Below are 14,132 nucleotides of genomic sequence, written 5' to 3'. Positions count from 1 at the left end.
CACCCGCCCCGCTGTACAGCGCCATGCCGGGCACTGCCCCTGCGCCCCCCGCAAACGGAGCGCTCCCCACGTCACCCGCCCCGCTGTACAGCGCCATGCCGGGCACTGCCCCTGCGCCCCCCGCAAACGGAGCGCTCCCCTCGGCGTCACCGCCCCGCTGTACAGCGCCATGCCGGGCACCGCCCCTGCGCCCCCCGCAAACGGAGCGCTCCCCTCGGCGTCACCGCCCCGCTGTACAGCGCCATGCCGGGCACTGCCCCTGCGCCCCCCGCAAACGGAGCGCTCCCCTCGGCGTCACCGCCCCGCTGTACAGCGCCATGCCGGGCACTGCCCCTGCGCCCCCCGCAAACGGAGCGCTCCCCTCGGCGTCACCGCCCCGCTGTACAGCGCCATGCCGGGCACTGCCCCTGCGCCCCCCGCAAACGGAGCGCTCCCCTCGGTGTCACCCGCCCCGCTGTACAGCGCCATGCCGGGCACCGCCCCTGCGCCCCCCACAAACGGAGCGCTCCCCTCGGCATCACCGCCCCGCTGTACAGCGCCATGCCGGGCACCGCCCCTGCGCCCCCCGCAAACGGAGCGCTCCCCTCGGCGTCACCCGCCCCGCTGTACAGCGCCATGCCGGGCACCGCCCTGCGCCCCCCGCAAACGGAGCGCTCCCCTAGGCGTCACCCGCCCCGCTGTACAGCGCCATGCCGGGCACCGCCCCTGCGCCCCCCGCAAACGGAGCGCTCCCCTCGGTGTCACCCGCCCCGCTGTACAGCGCCATGCCGGGCACCGCCCCTGTGCCCCCCGCAAACGGAGCGCTCCCCTCGGTGTCACCCGCCCCGCTGTACAGCGCCATGCCGGGCACCGCCCCTGCGCCCCCCACAAACGGAGCGCTCCCCTCGGCATCACCGCCCCGCTGTACAGCGCCATGCCGGGCACCGCCCCTGCGCCCCCCGCAAACGGAGCGCTCCCCACGTCACCCGCCCCGCTGTACAGCGCCATGCCGGGCACTGCCCCTGCGCCCCCCGCAAACGGAGCGCTCCCCACGTCACCCGCCCCGCTGTACAGCGCCATGCCGGGCACTGCCCCTGCGCCCCCCGCAAACGGAGCGCTCCCCTCGGCGTCACCGCCCCGCTGTACAGCGCCATGCCGGGCACCGCCCCTGCGCCCCCCGCAAACGGAGCGCTCCCCTCGGCGTCACCGCCCCGCTGTACAGCGCCATGCCGGGCACTGCCCCTGCGCCCCCCGCAAACGGAGCGCTCCCCTCGGCGTCACCGCCCCGCTGTACAGCGCCATGCCGGGCACTGCCCCTGCGCCCCCCGCAAACGGAGCGCTCCCCTCGGCGTCACCGCCCCGCTGTACAGCGCCATGCCGGGCACTGCCCCTGCGCCCCCCGCAAACGGAGCGCTCCCCTCGGTGTCACCCGCCCCGCTGTACAGCGCCATGCCGGGCACCGCCCCTGCGCCCCCCACAAACGGAGCGCTCCCCTCGGCATCACCGCCCCGCTGTACAGCGCCATGCCGGGCACCGCCCCTGCGCCCCCCGCAAACGGAGCGCTCCCCTCGGCGTCACCCGCCCCGCTGTACAGCGCCATGCCGGGCACCGCCCCTGCGCCCCCCGCAAACGGAGCGCTCCCCTCGGCGTCACCCGCCCCGCTGTACAGCGCCATGCCGGGCACCGCCCCTGCGCCCCCCGCAAACGGAGCGCTCCCCTCGGCGTCACCCGCCCCGCTGTACAGCGCCATGCCGGGCACCGCCCCTGCGCCCCCCGCAAACGGAGCGCTCCCCTCGGCGTCACCGCCCCGCTGTACAGCGCCATGCCGGGCACCGCCCTGCGCCCCCCGCAAACGGAGCGCTCCCCTCGGCGTCACCGCCCCGCTGTACAGCGCCATGCCGGGCACCGCCCTGCGCCCCCCGCAAACGGAGCGCTCCCCTCGGCGTCACCGCCCCGCTGTACAGCGCCATGCCGGGCACCGCCCTGCGCCCCCTGCAAACGGAGCGCTCCCCTCGGCGTCACCGCCCCGCTGTACAGCGCCATGCCGGGCACCGCCCTGCGCCCCCCGCAAACGGAGCGCTCCCCTCGGCGTCACCGCCCCGCTGTACAGCGCCATGCCGGGCACCGCCCCTGCGCCCCCCGCAAACGGAGCGCTCCCCACGTCACCCGCCCCGCTGTACAGCGCCATGCCGGGCACTGCCCCTGCGCCCCCCGCAAACGGAGCGCTCCCCACGTCTCCCGCCCCACGCCGGCTACAGCTCGGCTTCCTTGCTATTCCCCGCCTGCAGCAGCCGCCTGGTGTCCCCGCTCTGTTGGGAGCCGGGGGACGCTCCACTCACAGGGGACGATGCTCTTGTAGCGGTTCTTGGCTTGGTTGCAGGGCTCCCTCCCGGCCTGGCACGGGTGCAGCAAACCGGAGACCAGCTTCTGCAGGGGAAGAACGGGGCCCGTTGCAGGCTGAACCCTGGCCAGCTCCCTCGCCCTAGAGCCAGCCTGGGGCGCACCCCACAGCCGGAGGCAGAGGGGCTCCAGGCAGCCAGTGCCCTCAGCAGCAGGGCTCAGAGGCCTGTCCTTGGGGGTGCCCCTGCAGACTCGTGGGCCAATGCTATGGCTCTGCAGCGCCCGCCGCCTGGGCTGAGCCTGGGGCCCTCTGCACGCAGTGCCCACGGGCGCTATTCCCAGGGACACGTGCAGCACAGCCTGGCACCGACCTGGTACTCCGCCTCGCGCCCCACCGGGGGCCGCTCAGGGCTGGCCTCGTCCTCGGCCCCCTCCTCCTCCAGCTCCGCCCGCCGAAACCGCTTCAGCGTCTCCAGCAGCTCCGCCACGGGGATCTGGGTGCGCAGCCGGCTCGCCCCTGCTGGGAGCCAGGACCGGGCTCAGCCGCAGCCTGTGGGGGTCTGGCAGCGCCCGTCCTGCCAGCCAGGCCCTGTGAGGCCGTCTCGCCGCATCGCCCCCGTGGGCCTGGCAGGCATGTCCCGGGGACCGTGCCCCCCCCCGGCTAGGGCTGGCCTGGCTGCTGTCCCCGGGACCGTGCCCCCCCCCCACCGGCTAGGGCTGGCCTGGCTGCTGTCCCAGGGACTGTGCCCCCCCCCCCCGGCTAGGGCTGGCCTGGCTGCTGTCCCAGGGACCGTGCCCCCCCCCCACCGGCTAGGCCTGGCTGCTGTCCTGGGGACCGTGCCCCCCCCCCACCGGCTAGGGCTGGCCTGGCTGCTGTCCCAGGGACTGTGCTCCCTCCCCCCCCCCCCCCGGCTAGGCCTGGCCAGGCCCTGTCCCTGTGAGGCCGTTGCCCCCCCCCACGCTCTCTCCCACCATCCTGGCCAGGCTGCCATGATGTTACCCCATCCCCCCGCCAGTCCCATCCCCGCCCTCAGCACGTCCGGCCGGGCCAGGCGGCCTCGCGCTGCCCGCACCTCCGCGGCTCCTCTTCAGGGGGATGGCCCCGTAGTGCCGGCGGTCCTGTCGCTCGCCCCGCTGCTTCCTGCAACGAGCCGGGATGGGCGGAGGGGAGCCTCAGGGCGGGGAGCCTGGCCGCCCCCAGCACGCCGGGATGGGCGGAGGGGAGCCTCAGAGCGGGGAGCCTGGCCGCCCCCGGCACGCCGGGATGGGCGGAGGGGAGCCTCAGAGCGGGGAGCCTGGCCGCCCCCGGCACGCCGGGATGGGCGGAGAGGAGCCTCAGAGCGGGGAGCCTGGCTGCCCCCGGCACGCCGGGATGGGCGGAGGGGAGCCTCAGAGCGGGGAGCCTGGCCGCCCCCGGCACGCCGGGATGGGCGGAGGGGAGCCTCAGAGCGGGGAGCCTGGCCGCCCCCGGCATGCTGGGATGGGCGGAGGGGAGCCTCAGAGCGGGGAGCCTGGCTGCCCCCGGCACGCCGGGATGGGCGGAGGGGAGCCTCAGAGCGGGGAGCCTGGCCGCCCCCGGCACGCCGGGATGGGCGGAGGGGAGCCTCAGAGCGGGGAGCCTGGCCGCCCCCGGCACGCCGGGATGGGCGGAGGGGAGCCTCAGAGCGGGGAGCCTGGCCGCCCCCGGCACGCCGGGATGGGCGGAGGGGAGCCTCAGAGCGGGGAGCCTGGCCGCCCCCGGCACGCCGGGATGGGCGGAGGGGAGCCTCAGAGCGGGGAGCCTGGCTGCCCCCGGCACGCCGGGATGGGCGGAGGGGAGCCTCAGAGCGGGGAGCCTGGCCGCCCCCGGCACGCTGGGATGAGCCGCCGGCCACGCCGCACCCAGAGCCCTGCAGGCTCCCCGGCCCGGGCAGGGCGCACTCTGCAGCCTGTGTCCGTCCCATGGCGTGCGCCCCCCTCGGCCCCTGACACCCCCCCGGCTGCCCGAAGGGCTACGGGGCACCGGAGCCGCAGAGCCTGGACAGCCAGCAAGGGGGGCAGTGCCGGCAGGACGCGCTGTCCGTGTGTCAGGCGGGCTGCTCTGCCCTGGGGTCCCCCCACCAGTCTGGGCCCGCCCCAGCCCCAAGTGCCCCCGGGGGCATTTAGGGAGGGGGGGAGGCTGGCGCTCCCCCACCACAAGAGTCGTCCCAGGACACTGCTGGCTCCTCCGTTTCCCCCTGCGAGTGCTCCCTGCGTTCCTCCCCCGTGGGGCAGGGCCGGGCGGATCCGGGCCCCTTCCCCTCGCTCCCTGGGAACGGCCCTGGTTCCAGTCTCAGGTGGGGGGGCTTCAGACCCCCCGCCCTTCCTGCACCCCCCCCCACATCCTGACCCCCTGCCCTGAGCCCCCCATATCCCCATCCCCAGCCCGGACTCCCGGACCCCACTCCCCTCCAAACCTCTGCCCCGAGCCCCTCCTCACCCCCAACCTTGACTCCTGCACCCCCTGCCCTGAGCCCCCCACACCACCAGCCCCCTGCCCTGGCTCCTACACCCCCACATCTCCACCCCGTTCCCCAAGCCCCCCACATCACCAGCCCCCTGTCCAGACTCCCGCTCCCCACATCCCTCCAACCCTCTGCCCTGAGCCCCCCATACCACCATCCTCCTACCCTGAGCTCCCCCATGTCTACAAGCCCCTGCCCTGACTCCTGCACCCCCCCATCCCCATCCCCTGCCCCAAGCCCACCCCCACATGCCAGCCCCCTGCCTTCAGCTCCCCACACTTCAATTTCCTACAGGAACTATCATATCACAAGCCCCCGCCTCCCCTCCCCCGCAACCTCCAGCCCTGAGGGCCCCTGGGGGGCTGTGATCGTAATTTACATTTCTTATCAGTGGCCCCCCCCCAGCATTCACGGGGGGAGCCGGGGCCGCTCCCACTGCGAATTCAGCCCGGGCCCTAGGTCTCCCGGCGTGGGGAGGTCGCCGAAGGAGCAGGGGACGCTGGTGACCCCGCCACTTCCGCCCGTGGAGCTGGAGTTCCGCCCAGTCTCAGCGGCCCTGCCCCACGGCCCCACGGCCCCCCCCAGGCCGGTTCCCAGGGAGCTGGCTGGGGCAGGGTCAGAGCACGGGGGCCTCCCACCGCAGCTCAGCGAGAAGCCCCCCACGCGTGCCTGTCGCCCCGGCGGGATTCGCCCCCGATGAGCCGGGTCCCCCACGCCCAGCACGAGCCGGCGCCGGATGCGACCCCCCTCCGGGGCCCACTCCCCCACACTGACCTGGACACCATGAGCCACAGCAGCAGGGCCCCAGCCGCCAGCAGCACCAGCACCGCCACGGCCCCTGCCACGGCCCCCGCCACGGCCCCGAGCTGGGGAGCCTGGGCCGCTCCTGCAAGCAACAGAGCCAGTGGGTACGTGGCAGAGCCCTGCCAGGGCACCCACACTGCCAGCAGCCACGGGCCGTCGCCCCGGCACTCCTCTGGCCCCCGCCCCACCCCCGCCGGGCAGGCACACAGCCCCGCCCAAGGGGAGCGATTCCCGCGCCCCACAGACGGAGCAGCCCGTTGGCCTGGGCCCTGAGCGGACCCGGAGTTCCTGGAAGGAGGATGTGGGGGAAGGAGTGTTCGCCCCGCGCTGGCCCAGAGCCAGGAGGGGCCACTTACCCATGGAGAAGTCGTAGCGCACGCAGCTGGATTTCTCCATCTGGGGGAGACAGAGGGCGGAGTCACTGCCTTGTGAGCCCCGAGAAAAGGGCCCTCCACAGCCTCGTCTCCCTCTAAGCCACTGTCCTGGCTGCACGGATGGGGAAACCGAGGCAGGGCAGGGCCAAGTGGCCTGGCACCTAAATATTATGGGGATGCTGCCCAGCTCAAATTGGAGAAAATAAATTCTATGCCCCCAGCGTGCCCAGGTCACACAGCGACCGCACTGCCTGGCCTGACACAGAACCCAGGCCTGGCTGCCAGCCTCTTGCTCTAACCATTACAGCACGCTCCCTGCAGTGCCTATGCCGCGGGCGAGGGTTGGACATCTCATCTCGGGGCGGCTGGCCAGGCTTGGACAAACCCCGGTGAAGGCACCAGTGGGGGGTGGGGCTGGGGGTGGGGGCAGAGGCTTGGGCCGGTCTCACCGCAGGGGTGGGGGACCCAGGACGCTCCCGCTGCCCGGCTGAGAGATGGGCACGGGGGGCAGCCAGAGCTTCCCCGTCTCGGATGCCCCAGCTCTCGACTGCCACCTCCTGCAGGATATACAGGAGCACCCTGGGCAAAGCCGTTCCTGGCTGGCAGGAGCCAAACCCCCGGGGGCAACTGACAGCCTGGGGGGAGGGATCAGGTACAAAGGGAATCGGGAGTGCGAGGCCGGGCGGCGTCCCAGGGAATCGGGAGCGCGAGGCCAGGCGGCGTCCCAGGGAATCGGGAGCGCGAGGCCGGGTGGCGTCCCAGGGAATTGGGAGCCCCAAGGCCGGGCGGCATCCCAGGGAATCGGGAGTGCAAGGCCGGGTGGCGTCCTAGGGAATCGGGAGCGCGAGGCCGGGCGGCGTCTCAGGGAATCGGGAGCGCGAGGCCGGGCGGTGTCCCAGGGAATCGGGAGCCCCAGGCCGGGCGGTGTCCCAGGGAATCGGGAGCCCCAAGGCCGGGCGGCGTCCCAGGGAATCGGGAGCGCAAGGCTGGGTGGCGTCTCAGGGAATAGGGAGCGCGAGGCCGGGTGGCGTCCCAGGGAATCGGGAGCGCGAGGCCGGGCGGCGTCTCAGGGAATCGGGAGCGCGAGGCCAGGCGGCGTCCCAGGGAATCGGGAGCACGAGGCTGGGCGGCGTCCCAGGGAATCGGGAGCACGAGGCCGGGTGGCGTCCCAGGGAATCGGGAGCGCGAGGCCGGGCGGCGTCCCAGGGAATCGGGAGCGCGAGGCCAGGCGGCGTCTCAGGGAATCGGGAGCGCGAGGCCGGGCAGCGTCTCAGGGAATCGGGAGCGCGAGGCCAGGCAGCGCTACCTGGTTCCAGCGGCTGACCACGCGCACGAAGGCCGTGTAGTTCTGGCCGGGGCGCAGCGGGGCGTTGTAGTAGCCGTGCTGTTGGGCCCCATCGCCCAGCACAAAGTCCATGGGGCCCGTGAGGTTGTGTGTGGGGAGCACAGCAGCCAGGTACGTGTCGTGCGCCGCGCTGGAGGCCAACGGTGGCAGTGCCACTGAGGGGCAGGCGTCTGCTTGGCTGTCGTTCTGCGTCGCGGACACAATGATCTGATACTCCCTGCAAGGGAAGGGGTCAGCCAGAGGGGCCGAGGGGACAGGGGATCTGCCCGGGGTAGAGAGGGGTCAGACGGAGGGGGCTGTGCAGTGATGGGCCATCCAGTGAACACAAAGACCACACCTGGGTGTTTATCCACATGCTGGACAGTGGTTGAGAACAAAGTCCCCCCCCACGTGGCCGTCCCCCTCCCCCCCACCAGCACTGCAGGACCAGAGGGGGGAGGGTGTGTGATGTGGGGGGTACCTTGCTCCTTCAAGCACGGCAGGCAGAGGAGCCAGTGAGGGCAGTACGCGACCAAGAGGAGAACTGGCAGCATGTAACTTCTAGAAGGGGAAAAAGGCCAGCACGGGATTCCCCCGATGCTATAGAGGTAAGCAATCGCTTTCAAGCTCTCTCCACAGGCTCTGCAGTGCTGAATGCTCTGGAAGGGACCTCACAAGGTAGAAACCAGAAGGGAACACCATCTACTGAAAGGCATGGGATGCGTAGTCCTAGGGATGGGGGTTCCACGGCCACCACCCCCAAAAGGAAACGACGGGTGGTGGTGGTTGGGGACTCCCTCCTAAGAGGGACTGAGCCATCCCTCTGCCGTCCGGACCTGGAATCTCGAGAGGTGTGCTGCTTACCGGGAGCTCGCATTCGGGATGTCACTGAGAGGCTGTGACGGCGCGTTGGGGGTTCCCCGTCTCCTGCACCCCGAAATGGCACAAACAGACTGCACCAGCCAGTGGAATTGAGGGTGGTTTATTGCTCCTCCAGCACAGCGCAGCACAGATGTAGTCTGGTCACAGGAACTGGGCTAGGATGCCTCAGGCCCCCTTGAGATGGGGGAGACTGGGCCCCTAAACTCCAGCCCCTTCCCCTAGGCTCTCCTCCATGCCCTCCGACAGCCAGCAACCAACTCCCTAACTTCCAGCCCTGCCCCCCAGCCAAGGCAGCATTCCACCTTCCTTTGTTCCTCTCCATGGGGGGTGTCTGGCTATACTGGTTTGCATAGTGACTCATCCTGTTTTGCTGGGTCGTGGTACCCACGGCAGCCAGTGGGGGTTCCCCCAGAGCCAGCAGCATAGAAACCAGCCAGGTACCCCCACTACGTCACAGTTCTCCCCCCTCCGAGAGCGAACTGAGCAGGGTCACTCCGCTCGTGACCTAGGGAAGTTCGGGTCCTCTGCGTGGGAACCCGCCCTGGGGACATGGGTGCTCCCCTTGACTCGGGCCGGCCGTGGCGAGGCCCCACATGAATTGGCTTCCCTCTGTCCACTCGCCGCCCCGCTCCAGGGCGACTGGCACAGGCCTGTCCTCGGGGGTCACACCCACCCTTCCGCTGGCCTTGATCTCTGGCCGGGGTCTCTCGGGCCAGGGCCATGAGCCCAGCGAGCCTTCTCTGGACAGCCAGGGCGGCTTCCACCCCCGATGCTCCATCCAGGGAGGACTTCCCCTCCCATAACTCTCTCAGCAAGCCCAGAGGGTCCTCTATCTGGGGTAGAGACCCCCAAGCCGCTTTCCTACTGTCTTGGGCCTTCCCGCCCCTCTGGCAGGAGTCACAGGACCGGCAGTACCGCTGCACGGCTGTAAAGATTCCCGGCCAGTAGAAGTGCTGGAGCAGCTTCAGCCGGGTGCTCCAGATCCCCCGGTGGCCCCCAACGGGGGAATCGTGGGCCAAATACAGCAGCTCGAGGCGATACTTTCGGGGGACGACCAGCTGCCGCTGGACCCCCCATGCCCTCGCCTTCCTGGGGGGGAGCCACTCACGGAACAGGAGCCCCCGCTCCCGCAGGAATCTCTCCTGGCCACCTCTCCCCCGGGGCTGAGCTGCACGGAGGCCAGCCTGGTCCCTCAGCCTCTGCAAGGAGGGGTCTGCCTGCACCTCAGCCTGGAATTCAGCTGCTGAGGCAGGGATCGGGACCTGTCCCCCACCTTTGTCTAGGTCCGGAGTCCCAGCCTGGCTGGACCCCGTGCCCACTGGGATGGGACCCTGAGGACGCTGCCAGGAGTCCTTCCCTGGATCCACGTTGTCAGCCCCCCGCTGGCTCTGGCTCCGGGTAGTGACTAGAGCCCGCTGGGATTCATGGGGCCACTCCTCTAGGTCATTCCCCATCAGCACCTCGGTGGGCAAGTGCGGGTGCACCCCCACTTCCTTGAGGCCCTCCTTCGCCCCCCATTTCAGATGCACCCGGGCTACAGGCACCTTAAACGGGGACCCGTCTATGCCCTTCAGGGTCAGCTGCGCGTGGGGTAGTATCCGCTCCTGGGCCACTATGTCGGATCGGGCCAGAGTCACCTCCGCCCCCGTGTCCCAGAAGCCCGTCACCTTCCTACCATCCACCTCCAGGGGTATGAGGCACTCGCTCCGCAGGGGCCGTCCTGCCCCCACCCGGTACACGGAGAAATCCGCCTCCTGAGAATCAGACCTCCCAGGGGAGGTGCACTGAGCATCCTTCCCCTCTCTCTGAGCTGAGGTTTGCCTGCCAGCCCCTGCCTCTGGGGCAGCCTGCCCTTCCTCCCGCCCCAGCCAGTTAACCCTGGAAAGTCCCCGGTCCCGGGACCTGGTGCACTGAGCCCTCTTGTGGCCTTTTTGCCCACAGCGCTGGCAAGTTAGGCTTTGGGCTGTCTCTGTCCAGGGCCTGGCTGGTTCTCTGGGGCACAGACGACCTGTTCCTTGGTCTCGCCCCGTAGTTGACTCCCTCCGTCGCTCAGCCGAGATCCGGTCTCTGCGCGGTTCCCTTTCTCTCCGGGACTCCCGTTCACACCCGGACCGGCTCTCCATGAACTCATCCGCCAGTCTCCCGGCCTCCTGGGGGTTCTCTGGTCTCCGGTCCTTGAGCCACAGCCTCAGTTTGGGTGGGCACGCCTCATAGAACTGCTCCATCATGACCAGCTTGAGCAGCTCCTCTGCGGTCTGGGCTCCGACTCCAGACACCCACTTGCGGCAGTATTGCGCCAGGCGGGAGGCCAGGTCCACATAGGTCTCCCGTGGCCCTTTCTGTACCCCCCGGAACTTCTTCCTGTACATCTCGGGGGTCAGCCCGAACTTGTGCAGCAGGGCCTCCTTGACTCGGTTGTAATCCCCTGGCTGTAGGTCCTCCAGCTGGCTGAGCACTCCGGCCGCCTCCTGGTTCAGTGCGGGGATGAGCTCCTGCAGCCAGTCAGCTGGGGGGACCCGTTGCAGTCCACAGGCCCTCTCAAAGGAGCTGAGGAACCCGTCTATGTCGCCCATGTCCTTCAATTGGGCCACCACGAGCCTCTCCAAGCGTCTGGCAGTCCTGGGACCCTGGGGCCCATCCGCACTTGGCACAGCCGGTGCCCCGCCGGTTCTCCGGTCTGCCATGGCCAGCTCATGCTGCCGCTGCCTCTCTCGGTCCTGGCGGTCCCTCTCTCGATCTTGGCGCTCCTTCTCTCGGTCCTGGCGGTCCCTCTCTCGATCTTGGCGCTCCTTCTCTCGGTCCTGTACTTCCAATTCCTTCATCCGCAGCTGGATCTCCAGCCGCCGCAGCTCCGCTGGTCTGGCCCCTGCCCTAGATGGGCTACGGCTTGCAGGCCTCCCGGGAGACGCTGTCTCATCTCTCCGGTGGGTTCCAGCGCTCCTCCCCCTCTCTGAGCCTGACACACTCTCAGGGGGGGTCTGGCTGCTTCCCCTGGGGACAAGATCCTGGCCCTGTGGCTGGTCGTTCTCTTCTAGCTGAGCAATCAGCTGGGCCTTGGTTGCTTTCTGCACAGGCAAGCCCCTCTCTCTGCACAGCCCCACCAGCTCTGCCTTCAAGAGTTGGGCGTAGGCCATCTGCCCGCTGGGCCCCTCGGTGCAGACTCACCAGTCTAGTGCTGCAGCGCCCCACGATTCCCAGGAACCGCTTCGCTCTGTCTCCAGCACGCCTGGCTCCAGGGCTCTTGCTTCTACTGCGCCTTGTCGCTTGCCGCTGGAAGCTCCATCCACGGGGTGCAGTGCATCCCACTCCTGACACCAGTGTGACGGCGCGTTGGGGGTTCCCCGTCTCCTGCACCCCGAAATGGCACAAACAGACTGCACCAGCCAGTGGAATTGAGGGTGGTTTATTGCTCCTCCAGCACAGCGCAGCACAGATGTAGTCTGGTCACAGGAACTGGGCTAGGATGCCTCAGGCCCCCTTGAGATGGGGGAGACTGGGCCCCTAAACTCCAGCCCCTTCCCCTAGGCTCTCCTCCATGCCCTCCGACAGCCAGCAACCAACTCCCTAACTTCCAGCCCTGCCCCCCAGCCAAGGCAGCATTCCACCTTCCTTTGTTCCTCTCCATGGGGGGTGTCTGGCTATACTGGTTTGCATAGTGACTCATCCTGTTTTGCTGGGTCGTGGTACCCACGGCAGCCAGTGGGGGTTCCCCCAGAGCCAGCAGCATAGAAACCAGCCAGGTACCCCCACTACGTCACAGAGGCTTAGCAAGCTGATCAAACCTTCAGATCGCTACCCCTTCCTGCTTCTCCATGTAGGAACGAATGATACGGCCAAGAATGACCTTGAGCGGGTTGCTGCGGATTATGTAGCACTGGGAAGAAGGATCCAAGACTTTGGAGCGCAGGTGGTGTTCTCCTCCATCCTCCCTGTTGAAGGGAAAGGACTGGGCAGGGATCGTCGAATTGAGGACGTAAATGCGTGGTTGCGCAGGTGGTGTCGCAGAGAGGGCTTTGGTTTCTTCGACCATGGGACTCTGTTCCGGGCGGAAGGATTGTTAGGAAGAGATGGGATCCACCTAACGAAGAGAGGAAGGAGCATCTTCGCGGGCAGGCTTGCAAACCTAGTGAGGAGGGCTTTAAACTAGGTTCGTCGGGGGACGGTGACCAAAACCCTGAGGGGAGTGGGAAAGTCGGATACCGGGAAGAAATGCATAGAGCAAGGAGCGAGAAAGGAGGACCCCAGTTTCGAATGGAGAAGATAGTGCAATCAACTGGTTACCTGAAGTGTTTGTACACTAATGCGAGAAGCCTGGGCAACAAGCAGGAAGAACTGGAGGCCCTGGCCCAGACCAAGAAATATGATTTAATTGGGAAAACAGAGACTTGGTGGGATGACTCGCATGACTGGAGCGCTGTCGTGGAAGGGTATAGATTGTTCAGGAAGAATAGGCAGGGGAGAAAAGGAGGAGGAGTTGCACTGTATGTAAGAGAGCACTACGATTGCTCTGAACTCCAGTATAAAGAGGGAGAAAAACTTGTTGAAAGTCTATGGGTCAGGTTTAAAGGAGCAAACAGCAGTGATGTTGTGGTTGGTGTCTGCTACAGGCCACCGAACCAGGTGGATGAGGTAGATGAGGCTTTCTTCGAACAACTGAGCGAAGCTTCCAGATCGCAGGCCCTGGTTCTCATGGGGGACTTCAATCACCCTGACATCTGTTGGGAAACCAATACGGCAGTACACAGGCAATCCAGGAAGTTTTTGGAGAATGTTGGGGATAACTTCTTGGTACAAGTGCTGAAGGATCCGACCAGGGGCCATGCACAGCTTGACCTTCTCCTCACAAACAGGGAGGAACTAATAGGGGACGTAGAGGTGGGTGACAACCTGGGAAGCAGTGATCATGAGATGGTAGATTTCAGGATCCTGACCAAAGGAAGGAAAGAGAGTAGTAAAATACACACCTTGGACTTCAAAAAAGCAGATTTTGACTCCCTCCGAGATCTGATGGAAAGAATCCCCTGGGATGTTAACATGAAGGGGAAAGGAGTCCAGGACAGCTGGCAGTATTTTAAAGAAGCCTTATTGAAGGCACAGAAAGAAACCATCCCGACACGTAGCAAGAGAGGCAAACCTGGTAGGAGACCGGATTGGCTTACAGGGGAAATCCTTGGTGTACTTAAGCACAAAAAGGAAGCTTACAGAAAGTGGAAACTTGGACAAATGACTAGGGAGGAGCTTAAATGTATAGTTCGAGAATGCCGGGGGGTTATCAGGAAGGCGAAAGCGCAAATGGAGTTGCGACTGGCTAAGGATGTGAAGGATAACAAGAAAGGTTTCTACAGGCATGTCAACAAAAAGAAGGTGATCAGAGAGGGTGTGCAGCCCCTAATGGATGAAGGAGGTAACCTAGTGACAGAGGATGTGGGGAAAGCTGAAGTACTCAATGCTTTCTTTGCCTCTGTATTCACGGACAATGTCGGCTCCTGGACTTCTGTGCTAAGCGACGCAAGATGGGAAGAAGATGGACAGCCCTTGGTGGGTAAAGAACAGGTTAGGAACTATTTAGAAAAACTAAACGTACACAAATCCATGGGTCCAGACTTAATGCACCCAAGGGTACTGAAGGAGTTGGCAAATGTCATTGAGGAGCCTTTGGCCATTATCTTTGAAAAGTCGTGGAGATCGGGCGAAATCCCGGATGATTGGAAAAGGGCAAATGTAGTGCCCATCTTCAAAAAAGGGAAGAAGGACGATCCAGGGAACTACAGACCAGTCAGTCTTACCTCGGTTCCTGGAAAAATCATGGAAGGGATCCTAAAGGAATCCATTTTGAGACACTTGAATGAGAGGAAAGTGATCAGGAATAGTCAGCATGGATTCACAAAGGGCAAGTCGTGCCTGACCAATCGGATTAGCTTCTATGATGAGGTAACTGGCTCTGTG

The 14,132-nt window shown here is 66.8% G+C and overlaps 1 protein-coding gene across 1 annotated transcript in view; it reads right to left on the bottom strand.

Annotated features, from left to right (window-relative positions):
* Positions 1 to 14,132, bottom strand: part of LOC106732952 (receptor-type tyrosine-protein phosphatase kappa-like) — a 69,360-nt gene that overhangs the window by 19,579 nt on the left and 35,649 nt on the right. The window contains exons 13-18 of the mRNA XM_089779545.1: positions 7,287 to 7,542; positions 5,963 to 6,002; positions 5,577 to 5,688; positions 3,393 to 3,460; positions 2,691 to 2,839; positions 2,319 to 2,406 (exon numbers count right to left, since the gene is read on the bottom strand). Of these exons, the coding sequence (XP_089635671.1) occupies positions 2,319 to 2,406; positions 2,691 to 2,839; positions 3,393 to 3,460; positions 5,577 to 5,688; positions 5,963 to 6,002; positions 7,287 to 7,542 (713 nt within the window). The remainder of the gene's footprint in view (positions 1 to 2,318; positions 2,407 to 2,690; positions 2,840 to 3,392; positions 3,461 to 5,576; positions 5,689 to 5,962; positions 6,003 to 7,286; positions 7,543 to 14,132) is intronic.

The sequence above is a fragment of the Pelodiscus sinensis genome, chromosome 6 (genome assembly GCF_052426305.1).
Source record: "Pelodiscus sinensis isolate ZL-2025 chromosome 6, ASM5242630v1, whole genome shotgun sequence".
Lineage (NCBI taxonomy): Eukaryota > Metazoa > Chordata > Testudines > Trionychidae > Pelodiscus > Pelodiscus sinensis.
Note: the sequence above shows the minus strand (reverse complement) of the source record. Positions and strands in the feature narration are given on the sequence as shown.